This window comes from Equus przewalskii, chromosome 8, assembly GCF_037783145.1.
Source record: "Equus przewalskii isolate Varuska chromosome 8, EquPr2, whole genome shotgun sequence".
NCBI classification, from domain to species: Eukaryota; Metazoa; Chordata; class Mammalia; order Perissodactyla; family Equidae; genus Equus; species Equus przewalskii.
This window is the reverse complement of record NC_091838.1, coordinates 21893791-21916188: the sequence shown is the minus strand read 5'-3', so window position 1 is coordinate 21916188 and position 22398 is coordinate 21893791. Positions and strand designations below refer to the sequence as shown.

General features: G+C 37.1%; 1 protein-coding gene across 3 annotated transcripts in view; it reads left to right on the top strand.

Moving 5' to 3' along the window:
* The window catches only part of NKAIN3 (sodium/potassium transporting ATPase interacting 3), a 611399-nt gene that overhangs the window by 456807 nt on the left and 132194 nt on the right, over positions 1 to 22398 (top strand). For all 3 annotated transcript variants that reach the window (XM_070630514.1, XM_070630512.1, XM_070630513.1), the window contains exon 4: positions 9876 to 10073. In XM_070630514.1, coding sequence (XP_070486615.1) covers positions 9876 to 10073 — 198 coding nt within the window. The remainder of the gene's footprint in view (positions 1 to 9875; positions 10074 to 22398) is intronic.

The window sequence follows — 22398 nt, the reverse complement described above, 5'->3', positions numbered from 1 at the left end:
CTTTTTCCAAAGTGGCTGCACAAATTCACACTCCCACTAGCAATATAAGAGGCACTTTGATGGATGTGGAGTGGCTTTCTGTTTCTTTAGATTTTCTCAATTGAGATTGTGCCTCAAAGACCCAGAAGTTAGGTTTATTCACTCATTTAACTACTATATATATATATAGTATATATAGTATAAAATATATATCTATATTTTATACATAAATTGAGCTGTTGTTGTGAGCTTGGCATTGGAAAGCAGTGCAGATTATAGTTGATTTATAATCCAGCAGATAAAAAGGTAATATGTCTTCCCACTCAAAGATCTAAAATTATGTGGAAGAACCGGGCACTTAGGAGCATATAGAAGGGGTTATATTGCCCAGACTTTCCTGGGGCCAGCGATGACTTTCCAGAGGAAGTGATGTCTCTGCTGAAAGCTAAAAACAAACAGGTTAGCCAGGTAATTAGGATGGGGAAGGGTTGACTGTAGACACAGAGGATGGAGATGAAGGGTGAGGGTGAACGACAATATTCTATGGAGATGGAAGAGGGTGTGTGAAGTCCAACAGGTTAGAGAGAACCGTTCATTTGGAGAATGGAAACAAGTTGAGTATGGCTAGAGCAGGGAGTGTGAAGAGAAGAGAAACAAGGAGTCTGGAGAAGTGATAGACCTTTCAAGCTATGCCAAGGAGTTATCTTTTCTCCTTGGGCAGTGGGAAACCACAAAAAGTGTTTTAAGCAACTAGTGACATCAACACATTTAAGTTTAAAAAATATTATTCTCGTTGTAATAAGAAAAATAAGAGAACAAGAGGAGATGCCAGGACTTGCATTTAGGGGTCATTGCAATTGTCTTGAAGAGAAACAACGGTTGGCCAGTCTAGGGTAGCGGCAGTTGGAATGAAGAGAAATGCAAGGATTTTTTTAATTTTAATTTTTATCTTCAAGCAGTATGGAATACTTAATAAAAAGTAATGAAATAAGTCAACAAATACTTGTGTTGTCACCAATGAAATAAAATTTTTCTAACACAGTTAAACTTTTCTTGTTTACTACACCTTCATCCCTTTTATCACCCTATATTCTGCATTTAATATTTATTATAAATGATTATTTCTTTAAAGCATTACTAAATATATGCATCCCTAAAAACTACATCTTATTGTTGTGCAACTTTGTAAACTTTATATAACTATTGTCATACAATCTTTTTTCTACAATTTGATTCTTTTAGTCCACATTATGTTTGAGATATCCATCCTTTTTAATATGCATAAGATTAGTTAATTTGTTTCTACTTCACATAGCATGTGATTGCATGAATACCAATTTATTAATTTTTGACATGCATTTAGGTTTTTTCCAAGTTTTTGCTATTGCAAACAATGCTGCTATGAACACTCTTATGTATGTATACAGGTGTATATGAGCTAGGATAAATACAGAGGGGTAAAATTGCAGAATCATAAGCCATTCCCATCTTAAACTTCTAAATGTTGCCACATTATTCTAAGACTTGCCCTTGTCCTGTGTTGATTGACCATCATGCCATAACTGGACAGTGACAAGTACTATCAAGCTTGATCACTCAAGCTTGTTGTCATTAATTTTATTGTTATTATTAATTTTATTAGTTTTTTTAAAGAACCAAGTTTGTGCTTTGTTGATCATTTCTATTGGATCTTTGATTTCTTTTAAATTAATTTCTGCTTTTATGTATTTCTGATGTTCTTACCCTACTCTTTTTAAATAACACTTGTCTTCTAAGATGAAATATACTTAACTTTTTGTTATATTTATGATCTGTCTTCCCATATTAAGTTATTAGCTCCACTGGAGTAGAGATTTTTGTCTGTTTTGTTCATGAATTAATTCCACATCCCAGAACAGCATAAGCAAATAACAAATATTTGTTAATTAAATCTATATCTATTCATCTTTTCTTCTAACATCTTTAGTCTTAACTTAGTATTCTTCTAAAAATTTTTAACTGGATGCTTAGCTCATTAATTTTAAGCCTTTTTTCCTACTATAAACATTAAATGCTATAAATTTTTTCCTGAATATCATTTTATGTATACTTCTAAAGTTCTGAAATATGGTATCTTTATTATTGTTATTATGTAAATACTACTTGATACCAAAAAGAAATCTGTGTTATATACTTTGACAGTACATGAATTCATTATTTACTTAATTTTCTTCATACTAATTGCTAATCCTTAAAAGAATCAAATAATTTGATTTGAACTGGCAAAATTGTGGTTTTTCTTTAAAAACATTCTTCCCTTGCTACTATATTTATTGCCTGACATTCATCAATAGTGTAGCACTTTACCTCATCAACTTGGTTATCTTGATGCAGAATTCCTACTGGAAAGGAAAAATAAATGCTTAATTTTTTCCTTTAATTACTCATTTTTGAAGTGAGGTTGTTCTTTATAATTAATAAACTTCATTTTTTTAGAGCAATTCACAGAAAAATTGAGTAGAAAGCACAAAGAAGATGTTGTTTAAATAGCTACTTTCAATATTAATGAGTTTTTCTGTCTTTCTTTTTTGAGCATTATGAAATCACAGATTTTCATTGATTCAATGTGTTTTGGTTTGCCTCATTCATTATTCTTTTTAAGATTCAAATTATCTCAACTTTAGCCAGTGATAGATTCTTTCTACTGACTCCTACATCCTTTTAACATGACTCACGAATTTTTGAAAATTTTCTTGCTTTCTAGTATATTTTGCACTCTCCTTGTTCCTTCCTTGCACTGTACCTGGGTTTATCATTTCTCCAGGGAATAACTTTGGTTCTTTTTACTGGGAAATCATATTACACAGTGTGAATCAGAAGTGTTCATTGCTACTGGGGTAACATTGTTTCTCAGCCATTTCGGTGGACAGAGATCTCTCTCTCATACACACACACACACACACACACACACACACACACATTCTACATAATCATTTGAAATCATGAGTGCATTTTTATATTTTCAGTTTTATTTTATCATTGCAGTATATTTTTTTGGTAGCAATACAATTTTATTTGCATGTATAAGATGCCATGCATATAGTACCAAACCTTCAAAGACTGAGGGAATAGAGCTTATATTAATCCTTTAGCTAAAGCAATGTAAAACTGTACTAATTCTAAAATTCAGCTAATCCAGATATGAATATAAATGAAAGACTCAGCAACAGAGTTATTTTTTAAAGTGCTGTTTACTATAGGACTAAGATATTGAACTGAATGAATTAAAAAATCAGAACAAAATTAATGGACACAAATATTATACATTTTCATGAAAATTATATAATTAACAGTATGACTGAATGGACTAGAGCCAAAACTCAGAACATGATAATAAAAGCTGTTTAGGTAACATCAGGAAGAAATTTAAATGAACTGATTTCATCATTCTTAGAGTTAATTGATAATGGGCAATATTTTCTTATTTCTAAGGTAAAAAGAAACGCATGGTAAAATATATTACTTAAATGTATGTTACCAACGGGAAGAGCAGTAGATTCTGTTTTCCAAATCACAGTATTTATATTTCTTTTCTTTGACCTTATAACTGTCTCTTCTTCTGTTACACTGCTCCATCCTTTCTCCCTTTACAGGGTCAGGGTGCCCCCTCTCCAGCTGCTATAATTATTCTGCCGATGGCTCACAGCTGGTGGGAGCCTGCATGCTCAATCAGAAACTTGAGTCATCCTTCATTTATCTCTTCCTGTCATCTCCACATGCTGTTCTGCCTCCAAAACATCTCACCTCTCTGTTCTGCCTCTCTCTACTGCTCTACCTTTATCCCAGTCACCTTACCTACTACAATAACCACCTAACTGGCTTCCACTTTTGCCCCAGTCAAATCTATTCTCTATACAATTCTTAGAATGATCTTTTGCAAGATGGAAAGCAGTTGCCTTGTCAACTGGACTTTGAAAAATCCAGACTTTTTATCATGGCTTGTTTCTTACGTCTTCTTTCTTACACCACTCTTATCCTCACCTCAGCTTCACTCCAGCTATGTGGGCCTTTAATCAGTCCCTGGAGTATTTAGACCTCTTTGCCATCTCATGATCTTTGCACTTGCAGGTCTGTTTGCATGCAACACCCTTTTCCCAAATCTTCACATGTCTAGTTCTTTCTTATCTAGCAGATCTTAGCCCAAATATCAACTATGAGAGAAGCCTTCCCTGACCTCATTCATCATTTGATTTATATTAGTTTTCACAGAGTATAATTATTTTTGTCTACCTACTTGTTTACTTTGTTACCTGTCTTCTCCATTAGAATATACATTCTAATGGAGAATATACAAGGGCAAGAATAAGATCTTTTATGTTCGCTTTTGAATCCCAATGCCTAGCTTATATTAGAAACTCTATAACTATCTGTTGAATAGATGGATGAGACTCTGTTGTGTCCTGAAGTGGTCCAATCTAGGGAATTAAGCTCTGGAATGAAGACAAAAGTCTTGATTCCAGCAAATCGTAGTTGTAAAGATGGGAAACAGGAAAACAAAGTGATCAATGGCCGCTCCTCACTCTGCAGACTGCTCTTTATATTCAATCCCAATGGCGGAGGCCTAAATGAATTTGACTTCCTCATGGCTTGTGGGAAAGATTCTTCAAGAAAGCCACAGCAAATAGGAAACACTTCCCAGTGGAAGCTTAAATATCTTTTAAGCCTCTCCATAAGAGCTGCTTTTCATGCAGGAAAATAGTATATAATTGGTGACATATTTGAACTGGTGCTAAATCTTTGTATTATGGTCTCCAAACACTTAAACCTCACTACCCAGCGCTGTGTTTGTCCTTTTTTATATAAATCTACAATACTCTCTGAAGTGTTTAGTGCTTCGGTGAAAAGAAAATAATTAGAGATGTAAAAAAGTTGGTTTAACTTTTCTAAATCATATTCTGAGATGAACGAATATTTCAAAAGAAGTTTCAACTGACATGAGTTCTATTATATAAATATAAATCCAAAGCTAACTCTTTAAAATTGAGCAAAATCTATTTCCTTAAATACTTGTGGATTTCTCTCCAAGGCCACATTTTTATTTCCGGGTGGGCTGACTTATGAACAAAGAAAGTACATAGTCACATAAATATGGATTCAATGACCCTTTTAACCATAACTAAGGAGAAGGAAAAAAATGAATAGTATTTGTATTTGGGAGTCCATTTCTAGAAATAGAGAGTTAAATTAAAGTTAAATTAAATCTAAAGTTAAATTAGACACATACCAAGAAAAGCAGATGATTAAAAGAACAAAGAAGACAGAGACTAACTCCTTGATTAATGAGAAATTGTATAGTGATATACTCTAAAGAAGTGAATATTGAATTTTTTAGGATGTGAGCGATTCCAATACTGTAGCTATGCTTACCTACTATGAAGAGAATGTGGGCAGACATGTCCACATATAGTTAATCAACAGCATTTCAAAGAATTCTGGAAATTACTTTTTTTTATTCAAGTATTTGAAGAAAATGGAAACAAGTTTGAAATTCACACCAACAAAATGAAAGAACTTTTACACGTTTAATATTTACTTGAATAGATATTAGAGGGGAAGCAGATATTCTGTAATAATTTTCTTTTAAATCATAACTTGGTGAGTCTGAGCAGATACAGCTGACATCTGGTTCCCCATGTATTGACTCTTGTCCTCCTTGCCCACACTTGAAGCCACCACCCTACGTTCTTACTACCTTGACTCCCAAACTTCATGGAAAAAAACACACCAAATTCTCTCTTTTTGGTCCCCTCAATTCCTTGAAATCCAGTTTTTCACTCCCAGCACTCTCCTGGCATTGCCCTTTGTAAGATCCCCCTTGCCTCACCAATCAGCAAATTCAATGGTCTTTTTTTTACAAGATTTTGAATCAAAGGCATTGCCCACTTCCCTGAAATTCTCTCTTCTGTTGGTCGTGACATGCTCTCTTTCCAGGCTTTCCTCCCACCTCTCAAGCTCTTCTGCTTTGATTTCATGTTTCTCTTCTCCTTGCTTTCCTCTTCCTTGTTCTACAAACTGTCCTCAGTAAACACAGACACTTGCACAAATACAAATACCATTGTTTATATCTTTTAAATTCTAGAGAAAATGGTGAGGATATCAGTTGTCAATGTTCTTAACCATGGTGTGCTTAAATTATCACATAATAGCCTAATTCCAAGAAGTGAAAGAAAAAGGACATTTGAGTTACTCAAAATTATTTTTAAGACTACTTGGCGGATCTGTGATTTAGCATTAACCCACATATTTCAAAACTACAGGCTTTGGTATGGTAACAAAAAGCTTCAAAAAAATAAGTAATCTTCTGTATTTATTTATTTTTCTTTATAAAAAAATGATTGCAGTTTTCCATGTTGCATTTCCTCTGACATGCCTCATATGAGAAATTAAGTTATCATGTGTTAAGTTTTCTTTAAATGTTTGAAATCTGACTACTAAAGGAGCCAGAAATCAGACACAAACTTAGGATAAAATTTTATGCAAAATTTAAGTAAGGTGTTTGAACTTTAAGTATAATTTGATACTATTGATGTTCTCATTCAAAATTTAATACAGTAATTGCAAAGAATAGTACAGTTTATAAACATGGTACAGTGCTGTTACTAAACCAGGTTCATTTTGCCTGTCACATGGAAAGCCAATCACCTAGACAATGAGCTTGCAGCAGAGAAAGCGTTTATTTACGAGGCAGCCGCGTGAGGAGACGGGAAAACAAATCTCAAATACGCCTCCCAAGAAATGGGGATTAGGGATATTTATGAAGTAGAGGAGCAGGGTGATCTGAAGTGTGGGAATAGATGATTGGAGGTAAGAAGTGAGGTAATTGATGATCTGTGCAAGTGTAGTCAGGCTTCATGGCTTTTCATAGGACAAATGTTCACAAAATGGTGATGTTAGCATGATCTGAGGGTGATTCCGGTTCCCTGACATCAGGAGTTCACCTATTGGACATCTATGAAGGCCCAGATGGTGGGTTGGTAGTCTGGACTGGCCTGAACCAGACAGGGGTAATTGTTAGTTCCTGAAAAATAACTTTGGCATCTGTTACCATGGTGACCCAAGCATCATGGAGATGTTATCTCTAAGGAACCTAGTGGGAGTCAGATAATATACTGCCTGTCTTCATGACTTAAAAATAAGCAGCACAGCTAACAATGGGTGAGTGAACAACTAAAGACTATGATTAATAATTGCCTAAAAAACTTTAGTTACTAGCTACCTAATCATTAATGGCTTACTATCCACTGGTTTCAATGCCAACAAATTGAGAACCACACTGAGAGATTTTATGAGTGTAATGAATATATATATCATTAGTTCACAAATATACTTTTGTTTTATTTGTGTAATATAAATTTTAGTCAAAATCACATTGAAAGGAACTTGCAATCCTGCAATAGAAAAGGCCACTGGGTAAAAATGCTTAAAGAATAGAAATTGCTATGAATTTTGAGATTATGCTAGTTCATCCTGAACCGAATGAACTCTATTAAAATGGGAAATAATAGTTTTTCTGTGGTGATCAAGACAAACTGTAAGAGATCAAATCTGACGGCCAGGAAAGGGAGCAGTCAGTGTGCAGTTTGCCTGCAGGTAAATTGCCGTGTGTTAAAGTGAATTCACTAGCTAGAGCAATTATTTTTCTATAATATTTTTCCTTCTGAGGCTAACTGCAAATGATACATGTAGCAAACCAACAACCAAAAAAAAAAGATGCAAGATGTTTTATTATCAATGAAGTGCTACATCTGTGAAGGTAACTGAAAGATACATGTAACAAATCAACCACCAAGAAAAGAATACTATGTAAAATGTTTTATTATTGATATAATCTGAGGCATACTTATAATGGTACTTCAGATTTCTTTAGCTGAGGCAAATCTAAACCATAGAGTAACTTGGCCTACTCACATGAACTGGAAATGTTTCTAACCTTGTGATTGACATACATATACAGCAGAGAATAACAGGGGAGAGTTTCCCCACTGTCCTTGCTCAGGGAGCTCTCAAACTGGTTATTTTCAGTCTAAGCCACTTATAACTTCAAGGGCTTTCCATTTTATACCAGCTTCCTCTATGTTTTCACAGTTCCAAACTCAATTTCTGGCACATAGGAGTGTCCTACACCACTGAGTGGGGACTGTCCTCACCCTACTGAGGTGGAAATGAGCATCATTTGTGTTGCACAATCATGGGGCAGCCCCTGGGCCTCTGATAAAGATGGCGTTATAGTGCCCACTCCATCATGTCCCCCTGGCACTAGTAACAATAGAGTTTGCTCAGTCATGGCTGAGAAATTAACAAGAGTTGACCCTGCTTCTGTGTCCACAGCTTCCCTGAAGCTCCAGTGTCCTGGTCCACAGGCCCCTTTGCCCTCTCTCCATCCTCACATATCTTTCTTCCTTCTCCACAGGGGCAGCTATAATCTTTAGTTTGTTTGGGAGTCAAGAGCCTGGTTCCATATCTATTCTTTTCAGTCTATTGTTATGACAAAAACATTATGATCTTAGTTCTTCATGACTGACACTTCACAAATACTAAAGGGCATCTCTTGAGGATTAAACACTTGGCTGTGGTCTCTGCTAAGATCTCTGAAAGCTTGTTTTGCTATATAAATGTGGAGGATTGCCTTTTTTGTTCTTTTGCCCTGGCTAGGAGGATATTTTCTGGAAACAACTGAGGTGGAAGGACCTAGCTCCCTTCCAGAAATAAGGAATTGGAAGGGATTGGGAGTGAGAACACAGTAGGTACTGGGTTGGTAACACAGCATCATAGCTGAAAGTACAGACTGCATAGGATCAAGTTCTGGGTCTACCACTAGATAGGCAAGTTATTTAATTTATTCATTAGCTAAATTGGGCAGTTTATTTTACCTCTCTGTGACTTACTTTCCACACCTGTGTTAGTGCCTTATGGCTGGTATATAAAATTACCAGAAACCTGGTGTCTTAAACAACAAACATTTAGTCTCGCATGGTTCTGGAGGCTAGAAGTCTGAAATCAGTCACACCTGGGGGCGGTAGTCAAGGTGTTGGCAGGGCCATGCTTCCTCTGGCGCTTTAGGGGAGAATCCTTCCTGCCTCTTCCAGTTTCTCGTGACTGCCAACATTCCTTGGATGCTCATGCCCACGTCACTCCAATCTCTGTAGTCACACCACCTTCTCTTCTTCTTGTGTCTAATCTCCCTCTGTCGCCCTCTCTAAGGAGACCTGTGATTGTGTCTAGGGCCCACTCAGATAATCCAGTATAATCCTCCCATCTCATGACCCTTAATTTAATCACATCTGCAACATCTTTTATTGCCATAGAAGATGAAATTCACAGTTTCCAGGGACTAGGACGTAAAGATCTTCTGCAGGGACTATTATTCATCCTACTGTAAATTGGTTTGATAACAGTACCTATGTGAACATTAAAGGATATAATACATAAAAAGTGCTTGGAAGAAAAGTGCTTAAAATGATGTCTCCTATGCAATAAAGCACTCAATAATTGTTAGCCCATAATGGTGATGTCAATGATGGTAAAGCAACAAGAAAATGCAGACAAAAAGTTTCAAAATGAACAAAATAATTTTTTAAATGAACGTAAGTAGAGGGCCTCATCTCTGGATTTTTGATGTGTGCTAACGTTAAAATATTATTATTCAAAGGACTGTGTCTCAACACTGAACAATTATAACCCAGTACTTTAGGCATATGATATCCACAGCCATTTTTGGTTTTGCCTTTTGTTACTTTTCATTTGATATTTAAGTCGTTTCAACAACTTTATTCATCCTGATTCTTCCTAAGGTGAAAATCAAAGATGTGATGTGATACGATTGTCTCTTTTTACCCTCTTGTCTCCTCCTCACTTAGGATACAGACCTAATGACATTCAACATCTCTGTACACCGGTCATGGTGGCGGGAACACGGACCTGGCTGTGTCCGGAGAGTGCTGCCTCCATCAGCCCATGGCATGATGGACGATTACACGTACGTCTCCGTCACAGGCTGCATCGTCGACTTCCAGTACCTGGAGGTCATCCACAGCGCCGTCCAAATACTACTCTCCGTGAGTGTCACGTTTGCGTCATTGTCTGATCAGAACTCTCCTTTATTGGCATTTTATATCTAAACTTTCCATCTGCACCCCCCTGGTAGATGATGCCATTATGCTAACATTAGTTATACTTACTGGCAGGTTACATCATTATTCCTCTTGGTATCCAGACACTTTGTTTTTAGAACCAGTTAGTTGCTGTCATTTCTAACTTGAGATACAATCCACATCATTCAGTAAATAGTATCACTGTCCCCGGAAGTGATGCATTGTCCGTTCACTGCCTCAGGCTCTTCTACTATCACTTCTACTACTGCTTCTGCTTCTAATGCATTCTTCTACTACTGCTTGTCAGTTCCAGAGAAAGAGGGATGGAAATGCACCTAGTGGCTTGCTCAATCTAATAAACTTCATATTTCAAATAGTTATTCTTTCAGACAACAGATCCCTTCAAAGAGTCTTATGCATTTTAGTGCCTAAAATTTGGTGTCAGGATACAATTCCACATAGAGAAAGAGAGAGAAGAAAAGGCTTGATTGGACCACAGAAGGTTTACGTGCTGGGGATTTCTTAAAGTTAATTTCTTTCCACCAGATTGTCCCACTGACAATTTGAGCACAGTGTGGAGTGAAATTAAAATATATACCATCATTGAGAATGGTGTTCCCTGAGATCAAACAAGGAGTTGACATGTTGTCTGAGTCAATATACAATAAAGCCATTCTCAACCACACCTTTCATATAAACCAACCATCTCAGTTCTTCTGTCCAATTGCATAATTAAAGTCAGATTAAGAGATGCAGATTCAACAATAAATAAATGTATGACAGCAATATAAGAGATGTATGTCAGTGAAGAATATAACTTGGAATTATTTCTAGAAAAACTTTGAGAAATCCTTGCTGTCACTTACCATATCTGTTGTCTACTGCTGTGTAATAAATCACTCCAAAATGGAACTACTCAAAACAATATCTATTGATTGCTTAGACTTCTGTGGGTCGGGAATTTGGGTGGGGCTCAGCTGGGTAGTTCTTCTGCTCCACATAGTATTGGCTAGGGTTACTCGTGTGAACCTTTCAACCGGGAGCTCTCCAGGGGCCAGAATATCCAAGAAGACCTCACTCATACATGTGGTGCTGGCAGTTGGCCCACATTCTCCTCCACACAGCTTCTCTTTTTGCAGAAAACTTGACAGGCTTTCGGACAGCAAGGTAGCTGGGTTCCAAGTGGAGAAGGCTAAGATGTAAGCATTTATCAAGCCTCTACTTGAGTAATGCTTACCATTGTCCCATTGGCCATGGGGGGGTCATATGAGCAAGCCCAGAGTGAATGCAGGAGGGGTCTGGAGAAAGGTGAGAATACCAGGAGGCATTTGGGGCCACCAATGTGGCGGTCTTACCTCACTTACATAATCTATTAATTATTGTTCTTTAACCTGAATATGTCATGTTTTAAAATAGTTTTAGAGCACATTTGAAATTGTAATTTTCTAGAAAAACTAAAGATTAAAGTAAAAGATTTAAAAGTCTTTCAACGTTCTAGTTCAATGAAAGGCAAATTCTACCCTGAATTCAAAGAAGAAGGTTTTACCTCAATACAGAGGAAATTTCTTTCAGAGATATAACAGGGAATCTGATAATTCTCGGTTTCTATATGCTGTCATTTATCAATATATGTTTATAAGTCTTTCCCTATCCTCTGGTCTTTCTTTAATCTCCCAGCAGTTACAAAAGAAACTATGGCAAAATATTTATGTTTAAATCTTTGTATCAAAAAAATATGGAGGCAAGTTTTCTCTTAAAATCTTTCAGCCTATTTTAAGGTAACAGAGTACCCTATTACCATATACCATATAGATTCTAAAGATTCTTATTTTTTTTTGTTAAGGAAGATTCACCCTGAGCTAATGTCCATTGCCAATCTTCCTCGCTTTGCTTGAGGAAGACTGTTGCTGTGTTAGCATCTGTGCCAATCTTCCCCTATCTTGCATGTGGGATGCCACCACAGCATGGCTTGATGAGCAGTGTGTAGGTCTGTGCCCAGGTTTCCAAACCTGCAAACCCCTGGCCACCAAAGCAGAGTGTGTGAACTTAACCACTACATCACCAGGCCGACCCCTTAACGTTTTTAATATTGAAAGATTTTTCTAGAATCTTTCTTCTTTTCTTTTTTTTTTCTTTTAAAGATTGGCACCTGGGCTAACAACTGTTGCCAATCTTTTTTTTTTTCTGCTTCATCTCCCCAAACCGTCCCTGTACACAGTTGTGTATCTTAGTTGCACGTCCTTCTAGTTGTGGGATGTGGGACACCACGTCAACGTGGCCTGATGAGTGATGCCATGTCCGCGCCCAGGATCCGAACCCTGGGCCACCGCAGCGGAGCGCGTGAACTTAACCACTCGGCCATGGAGTCGGCCCCTCTAGAATCTTTCATATGTGCCTATACCCCCTCCTTTTAAAAAGTCATTCATAGTAAATTGCTAAGCCATTTTGTGGTGTGATGGTGTGAAGTCCAAATTTTTATAATGCAGCAGAATGCTATGAAATCAAAAAGCCATTTCTCCATAGTAACTCAATTCAAATGAACAGCAAGGTGAAAGTATTTATTTGATAAGGAGCCGAACTGACACATAAAAACCTACACTAAAGAGAAATACTAAATGAAGTGTATGTTGCCACCTGAAAGTACGTGCCACTTATAAATGAATTCCTCGACATACTCATCTAGTGGACATTCCAAGCTGTTCACCTGCATACATAGTCCTGACCATACTGTTCAGCCTTCCAGCAATAAACGGATTAGATGCTGATCTCTGACTTTTCTTGTGTAATATGCCTGTGGGACAAGATTTCCAATATTTTATCTTTTTATATTAAAATGAAATATATCTTGAAATTGTTTTACAACTATCCAATTATGTGGTTGATTTTATATGAGTTTCTTGTATTTTACACTTATTTCTTATAAATATGTTTACATTTATTAGAATCGTGATTTTTTAATCTGATATGGGAATACTTCCTGTATCAGTTGCCTAGGATGTACTGAGATGTCAGTTTTGTTACTGAAAAACAGGAGTGATAGTTGCAAGATTAGCCTCTGCTTCATCAGCAACAGCTAAGCACACAGACAAAGGGCTTTGTGTCGGGCAAGGTCCCATAGGCCCTGCTGCACCAGGAGTTCCCCCGTACTTGCTGGAGGCACAGGAATATCTAGGACACATGGGAGAGACCGATGGAGGCGGCCAGGAGGGTGGAGGGATTCCCTCGGGGTTTCACGGCAGCAGCTCTTTGCAAGTGAGAGGGAAGCGCTTGATTGATTTCCCGTGGATACAGCTCTGCTGGTGAATACTGCCTATACAGTTGTCCTGCATTAAAGTAGAGCGTGGAACTGGAAGAAATGAAATCCCAGTCATAAGCACTTTGCAGGAACTGTGTACAAACTTGATGGAAACAAAAAAAAAAAAAAAGAGCAGAACTCAGAAAGAGGGCAATGGGCTGGGATCCCATATGGGGCTGTCACACAAGGCTCTGAGGGCATCTGGGACCCACTCAACTGGCCCCAGCACAGTAGCTCATGCATTCTCCCAGAGCCCCTGACCCTGCACAGCAGCAATCTGCTTTGGGCTTCCTTCGCAGGTGCTCAGCTTGAGGGGGAGAGGGAGAGTGGAAGGCGGGGAAGTTCCTGTTGCCCTCGTGTCACCAAGGCCTAGAGCAGGGCTCCTGCAAATGATCAGCAACACCATGTTACAGATCAGGGTGGAATCCAAGAAAGGCTCTGGACAGTATGAGAGGAGGAGCAAGATTTACTCCCCGGATGAGATGACAAGTCAAAGGCGGTAGCCAGGATGAGGCTGTAGGGTGGTCCTAGTCACTCCTCTCCATGCTCACTGCCCCTGCCTTGGTTCACATGCTCATCATTGGGCACGTGAAGGATGGCCAGCAACCTCCTAAATAGTCTTCCTGGCCCCAGGTCCACCCCACCCACCATCACGCATGCATTTGCTCCCAGGGAGATGATTACAAAGTGCAAATGTGATCGCTCACTTTCCTTTTGATCACCCTTCAAAGACTCCCATTACCTTCGAGATGAAATCTGAATTCGTGCCCTGTCATGAGAGGCCCTCATGACCTGCCGCTTGCCTGACTCCCAGTCTTATCTCCTGCCACTCCCCAAGAGAACCCATCCAGTCTCTGCAGAGCGTGACCGTTCCGAAGGCAGCCCTGCTGCCCACACGCAGCCCTCTGCTTGGAAGGGCTCTCCACCGCAAGCGCCCTCTTACCCCAATCTCAGCTCTTCATCCGCCTGGCCACAGTCCACTAGTAAACATCTTCCCCCAAGGTTTCAGGATGTGTTCATTTAATTTTTAAAGTAGATAATACATTCACTCAGTTCAAAAATGTAAAAATGTGTGCAGAGAAAATACTCCCTCCCATCCTTGTGCCCTGACTTGCCTGGTTCCGCCATCTCTGCTCCCAGACAGGCAGCCAGTTCTGTTTTGTTTGTTTTTTAGTGTTACGCATGTGATTCCAAAATGTCTTTATGCAAATACGACTCTATATCTTTATTTGCCCCCACGAAAGACAGCATATGACATGCAGTTCTGAGGCTTTTCTTTTTTTTTACCTATTATATATTTTGTAGTTATTTTTATATTAGCCCATCAGTGTTGCCTTGTTTATTTGATGGCTCCCTATTTATGGACATTTGGACTGTCAACTTCATCCAAATATAATGATTTTGGATGTACATAACATATATATACATAACAATATATGTAACATACGTATATACCTCACATAATATATAATACATAGTATAATATAACGTCAGTTATGTATTATAATTATGTGACTATTATACACAGTGTTGTGTCACTGAGAGCATTTCCTAGACCTTCCCAGCTCACTCACCCCCAGGCTGCACTAGACAACCTGCCACGTGAGCACACTGTCCCATAATTATTGAGTCTCTGCTCTATTTTATGAAAGCTCCTTGCAGGCCAGAATTGTGACCCTTTTTCACTTGTTCATTTCTGTTGTCCCACTGACTAGCAGAGTGATGGCACCTAGAATTTGTTAAATGAGTCGATGACCAACAAACAAGAGGTTCCAAAGTCTGAAGTGGGTAAATGCAAAAGGCAGATTCTATTGATCAAAAACTGGCAGCAGTGAGTGCAGACAAAATGCAGGAGCCGGAGTGAAAATTTCCTTCATCTGAGAAATGACGAGAGTGTGGGCAAAACGTTCTGCAGAGTGCTTGGCACAGAAGCACTCAATAAATATGAGCTTTGTATTGTTAGTACTGATGTTATTACTGCAGTTGCTCTTTGCCTGTCCCTCTTCTTCAAAAACCAAAGTGCTCCCTCCTGGTGCTATTCTATCTGTTGAACTCTTAGTTCTTTAATCCCACACCTGACACCCAGTACCTGCATGAAATGTGTCATTTATATGATGTTCATAGGACGCACAATCATAAATCCCTATTCTGAAGATGGAACTTTTATTTAACATGTGTCTATTTTCCACATTCTGGCTTCCTAGAATTCTTTCCTATCTCTGCCTCTCAAGAGCATTTGGCTCACTTTTCATATTTGCATGAAAAACCTCAGAATTGCTTCAGTGATACAAGGACTGAGGCAGCCAGTTAAAGGCCAGTAGTGAGCTCCTGAGGGCTGTGGCTTTGACTCCTTATTTACCCCGTATCCCTAATGCCTCAGGCTGTACCTAGCTCCAAGTGGCCACTCATTCAGTTGTTAAGTAAATTGTCACATAAATTTTCTGGATTTTAGATTTACAAAATGCAAAGTACATAATTTTTAAACATGGGATGTAATTTAATGAGGCTATGTTTTGATTTTGTTTCATTTTGTTTCATACCATTTGGTAAAGGGAACCCATGCAGAAAACATTCTTCCAAATTATTTCTGATGCGAATGCTATTTGACTGGATTGGTGAGGGTCCCCAGGTGCAGGGAAGAGGAAAGTCAATCTGCTCCAAGACCGTAACTCGACCTTTGAATTTGTCCTTCCACATCCACGTGTTCTTCATCATGAGCGTGACTTCACTAGTTTGGCCTACCTTCATTGCTTTGCTCTCATTAAGGGGAGTACCAAAACAGTTTCTGGTGAAAATTTAGAACTGTGTCCAAATTCCACACTGAACTGTACATATTTTCAAATCAGTTTCTCACTCTGCAAATGTAACACTACAGATTTAAGGAGGAAACATGTATATGACATTAAATACTACAACCCAAAATGTTACACTTTCTTTTTCTACTGGAGAATATGAATAAAATATTTCTGGTTGAAGGAATCTCTATTACCATTTAATATCACTTTACAGTGCTATATTTTACTCATTTAATTCCCAAACATCTGAATATGAAATCTTACAAAACTAAAATAAATAAGTAATGAAAATTTATATTTGTATCACATATGACTGGCAAAAGGTCATTATCAATAATATGATGAAATAATTTAAATAAATAATAATATGAAATTTTAATAATCAAATCAACGAAGAATATGAACAAAGGTAATCATATGACAGAAAATCCAAATTGTAAACAAAGGTATAAAATATGATTATCCTTCATAGTAACTTGAAATGTGCAAAGTAAATTTGAAAAATTATTTTCACTAATTTAACACCTTTAAAAAATAATAACACATAGCATTGAAAAATTGTTCCGTACTTACTTATAAAGACAATCTTTATGAACATGTCCATAACTTTTGGCCCTGTAACTCCACTTCATGGAATTTCTCCCAAGAAAATGATTCAACAGAAACAAAAGGCTACTGCATGATGTTTCTTTCACAGTTATTTATAATAGCAAACCTGTGTAGATCTAAACATATACTATGAAAGACATAGTATAACATTTTCTGTATATCAAACTGATTACTAGATAGGTAGCAATAACCATGTTAATTTTAAGGCCATATATATAACATGAAATGGTATTTATGATTTAAATAAGCAGTCAAAGAAGAGAAGAAAGAGACAAAAAAAGATATAGAATTATGTATATGCTTTCCCAAAAATGTTTTTAAATATTGTATCACATTTTCAATAATACTGATTAATCATCACATGATTTGTGTAGAAGAGTGGAAGAAATTTTATGATTGTTTTCCTTAGATTATTAAACATTCCTATATCTCGTAATATTTATTTGATCATTTGGAGACATTGTTAAATCTTAACTATAGCTAGTTATTCTATTTCAGTGGACTGCCTAGGTCTGAAGTCAAAGGTCAATAATACAAATATGCAATTTAAGGCCCTTTTTAATTTTCAATATTACTTATTTTCTGATAAACAGATCTATATGCTTATGTTAACTATTAAACAAGATATATATATTTTAAAGGAACTCATTTTTATAGCTAGTAGACAAATCCTAATCTCTAAACCTGGACGAGATCTTTAAAACTTACCTTATCTACCTCTCCTTGGAGCTAATTTCACCTATACATTGTCTTGAATCCTCACTGTCAAGATATTCTCCTCCACATCTGAGAGGTGACAAGTCTCATTCTTTAATGTCTTTGGAGGTTGTCACCATGGTCAGAGCTGGAGGTCAGAGCTCTGAGAATTGGTTTTCCATCATCCCCGTATTCCTTGCATGGCATCTATCTAGTCATGTCAGCATTCATCACTGTTCTCTGTCCTTCCTATCAGACACATTCAGCTTGAAGATAAATTAAAACTCAACAGAGAAGAGGGAAAGGTAACAGTAAACCACAAGGTATCCTGTGGATTGCTTATCCTTAAAAGGCTGTATAGATATTCGTTCCATCTGCTTACAGCAAACGACACAGTGACAGGAGTAGATAATGCTATTGCTAATTCAGTAACATATACTCACATAGTGTAAGAATGTAAGTCAAAAGGTAAGCTTTGGAAATAAGTTCCAATTGATGTCAATTATACCCCTCCAAAAATGTAAATATAGCTACAAGGTGTTTTTTGTTTTATTTCTGTGTTAACATTAGCACTTATTGAACAAACTCTTGGTATGTGCATGAAACTACTCTGAGTGCTTTGCAAATATAAACTCATTTCATCCTCAAAATTACTCAAGAAGTAGATATTATTTTACTCATTTTACGATTGTGAAAACTGAGACACACAGAGGAGTTAAGTAACTTACCAAAGGTCACACAGCTTGTGAGTGACTGAAGCTGGACCTCAAACCCGGACAGTTGGACATCAGAATCCATGTTCTTAATGCTTTGCTGAGCTTCTTTATGACATTGGAAAGAGAACCTCCAATATCCTTACAGCCCTTTGCTGAGGTCAGAGCTGTAAGGCTGTGGATCTCCTACTGTGTCGGTCGGGTTTACTTGGCAGCTCAGCTATCTGAAAGTAATGGAAATCAATTAATAATTATCTGATAGTTAAAAGATTCACGGAGCGAATAGTTCAAAATGTTTCCTTCCACCCTTGAAAACATCTCCCACCCACCTTTTTGTTGCTCAAAAATGGAGGATATCAAAACTTGTAAAATGCTAGATATATCAGACTCCTTGTTTTCTTGCTTGCTTGCTGGGGCTTTGTAGGTGATAGTAAGAGGAAAGAAACCACAGTCAACATCTCCTGCCCTGAATGCTCCCCAGAATCACCCTTCCCCAGAGAATCCATTTTTATATGAAATAGATGATTTCTGCCCGTACCAAATTTCAAGTACATTCTAAGTGCTACCTGAAGTATTAAGTATTTAGATCAGTTAATTCCTATACACTGCCTCTGGTCTCTATATTCAATTCCATCCTCAGAAAACTGAATCAACAGTTTTCATTAAATTTCCATATAAGAACCATTTATTGGACCATCAAAATACTTGAAAGAGCTTTGCGGTTGTGGTGGGAGAATTGTCATGTCAACAATACTGAAAAGATTTTAGCAGAGACATTCGTGTTTAGGAACCAGAATCTACCTGGTCGGTAAAACTGTTTGGTAAACTGATTTTAAGTCATTTCTTTGCAATATTCATGTCTATGCAGTATACTTTCTCTGTCTTTGAATTGCGCATACATTTTTTAACATATTGAGATACAATATTCACGTATCATACAATTCAACCATTTAATGTGTACAATTCGATAGTTTTCAATTCATAGATATGTGCAACCATCACCACAGTCAATTTTAGAGCATATTCATCACCTCAAAAAGAAACCTGTACATTTCTTTAAATAAGCTCTCTACCCCTTTCTCCCTCTCTTCTCCTTCTGAGACTTCAATGATGCATCCATTATTTCTTTTGATGGTATCCCATAATTCCCAAAGAATTTCTTCATTCCTTTTCATCCTTTTTCCTTTTTGCTCTTCTGACTGGATAATTTCAATTGGTCTGTCTTTCCTGTGCTTGTTCAAGTCTGATGTTAAAGGTCTCTATTGAGTTCTTCAGTTTAGTCATTGTATTCTTCAGCTCCAAAATTTCTGTTTGGTTCTTTTTTATGTTTTCTATATAAATGTATCAAATCAACACATTGTGCACCTTAAACTTACATGATGTTATATGTGAATTGTATCTAAATAAAACTGAAAAACATTAAAAGATAAAAAATAAATTTAAAAGAAAACCTGCACCCTTTTAGCTGTCATTCCCTAACCCCTCATCCTCCCCAACCCTAAACAGCTATTAATCTACTTTCTGTCCCTATAAATTTGCCTATTCTGGAGATTTCATATAAATGAAATCATATAGTAGGTGGTTTTCTGTGTCTGGCTTCTTTCACTTAGCCTGTTTTCAAGGTTTACCCATGTAGCATGTATCAGAACTTCATTCTTTTCTATGGCCAAAAAATATTCTATCATACATTTACTTTTAGTACTTTTGTCTGCTATAAATACATGTACAAGATTTAGCAAAATGTTCAGAACTACAGTTCAAATATATATTGCCGTCACCTGCTCACTGATAAAACCCTAAGTAGAATGTAGGCAATCCAACGTTTGTTTTGTCTAAATCTATATCCATGCTTTGGAAAAATCTAGGTTAAAGATAGTGATGCTCAGCTCTTATGTAGATGTTCAGTCGTACATAAATCTAATGCTAATAGCTATCACTTGTACACAGCATTGAGGGGTTTTAAGAGCTCAAAACGTGTGAAAATTTAAAGTTCGTATTCCTGACATGCCATAACATTCTCCTTAATAATATGTGTATGATTGGATCTTATTCTATATGTTAATTAGTTATCACAGACATTTATGTTTCAAACCACAAACCCATACCATTTCCAAAGGACAGAATCCCGTCTCCCAAGGCCCAGAGGCTCATGATTATCTCAGACATTTTGCAGATCTTCATAAATTATTACTGCCCTGCTTGTTTCAAATAATCTGCTAAACATTGATTATTAAATGCAGAAGTGAGTTATGACATTTGGTAGATTTAAATACAGTTTCATCAGAGAAAGGCAAAGCTTAATTCGAAATCGTATCTAGCACCAAAACCCATTAATATAGAAAATCTGAGTATGTTTAATAATTAATCAAGACAAATATTGTGACTGTAGGTTTATGGAGATATTAGAAGCAAGAAAGTTAATTTTATTGATGCTTTATTTAGTGTAATTTAGTGTAATTCAGACGTTGGCAGACATTTCATTTTAGCCCTAGGTAGGAATAATTATTAGGTTAGAAAAAAGTAGCTTTCATAATAACAAGAATTAATTCAAAAACATTTACACTCTCACTTTAAAAGACAAAATTTTGTATAAATTCCGTAAAGAAAATCTTGTTATGTCACTTTTTGTATTCTTTCCAACTGAAAACAGTCAGTTTACTATTCATTCAGAAAAACCCTCAGTAAGCCCCTACTCTCCTCAAAGCCTTGGGGATGAGAGGATGGAATAAACCAAACAAACAAGTTGAATTTGACATGGTCCTCCTCATGGAGGACCTCATCTTCCCATCTTCTGGGGGAGATGAGGCAGGCAATCAAAGTGCCATAACAGGACAGAAAATGAGAGTTCCATAATTAAGTTTCCAAGTGCCACCAGGGTTCACAGGAGGAAGTAGCATTCGGGGAAGCTGTGATATTTAACCTTAGTCTAAAGAATTCACTCTAGGAAGTAAACTTTTTTTTAAGAACCAAACTTTAATATTTCAAGGACCTCCCAGGTGAGTTACCAGTGTGGTTGCAGAAGCTTCCATTCAAGCCACCACAGTGAGAATCAAGAATTCTGAAAGTTAAAGCAATTACCTCTTGGGATATTGTTTTTATGTATGTCACAAAGTGCAAAGAAGGAAGCATTTAGAAGAGCAAAAACAAGCAGCAGGTTGATTGTCCCAACAAAAGGGCAGAGAAACTCCTTCTAGAGTTCACAGTCCCCGGATACAGAATTCCCTCAGCCAAAGAGAGTTCCAGGCATGGGTTTTGGCTGATTCTTGTTACAGCTGGCCGAGGGCGGGCTCAAGGAAAACCGAGGTTCAGATTCCTCTGGCTGCAGTTGGATCTTGCAACAAAAAGAACCCTTGGTTACATCTCACATGTTTTCCATACCGAAGAAGCAGCATAAGCAGAGAAAAAAAAAAATAAGAAATCAAGAGAATAGGGAGTAGTTCTCTTTGGCTTGAGCAAAAAGTATATGCACAGAAGTAGTGGCTTAAGTTGGAAAGAAAGGTTGATGGAAGGGCTCAAATGCCGATTTAAGGCTTTGGGCTTTTATCCTAAGCGGAATAAAGAACTATTTGTGGCTTGTAAGCAGATAAATGATATACACACAACTCGGAATTCAGGAAGCCGTTCTGATAGGCGTGTGCAGGATGGATCAGATAAGCAGGAACACATAGCAGGTTTTTCTTGTGACAAGCTGGGCCCATATGCCCCAGAGTGTCCTTGGAATACCTATCCTACAAACTGAACCTCAAGAAGGATTCCACAGTGACCTAAGTTTGACTGATGTCGTGTTATATCCACTCCTTTGAGACTCACTATGTAAATTAGCATATTCAAGCTTCTGAGAAAACCCACTAATAAAAAAAAAAAAAACTCATGGAAGTCAAGGACTGAGGGACTCATGGATTAAAGGAGACTGAGGAAACATGACAACTAAATGAAACGTGATATTGGACAAAAAAAACAGACATTTGTGCAACAGTTGTTGAAAACTGAATAGTCTGTAGATTACATAATAGGATTGTACCAAGGTTAATTTCCTGGTTTTTATAATTGTAGTGTGGGATGTGAGATGCTAACATTTGAGGAATCCTGATGAAAGATATACAGGAATTCTTTGAACTATTTTTTCAAATTTTCTGTAAATCTGAAATTATTTCAAAATGAAATTTTAAAAAATACTTTTT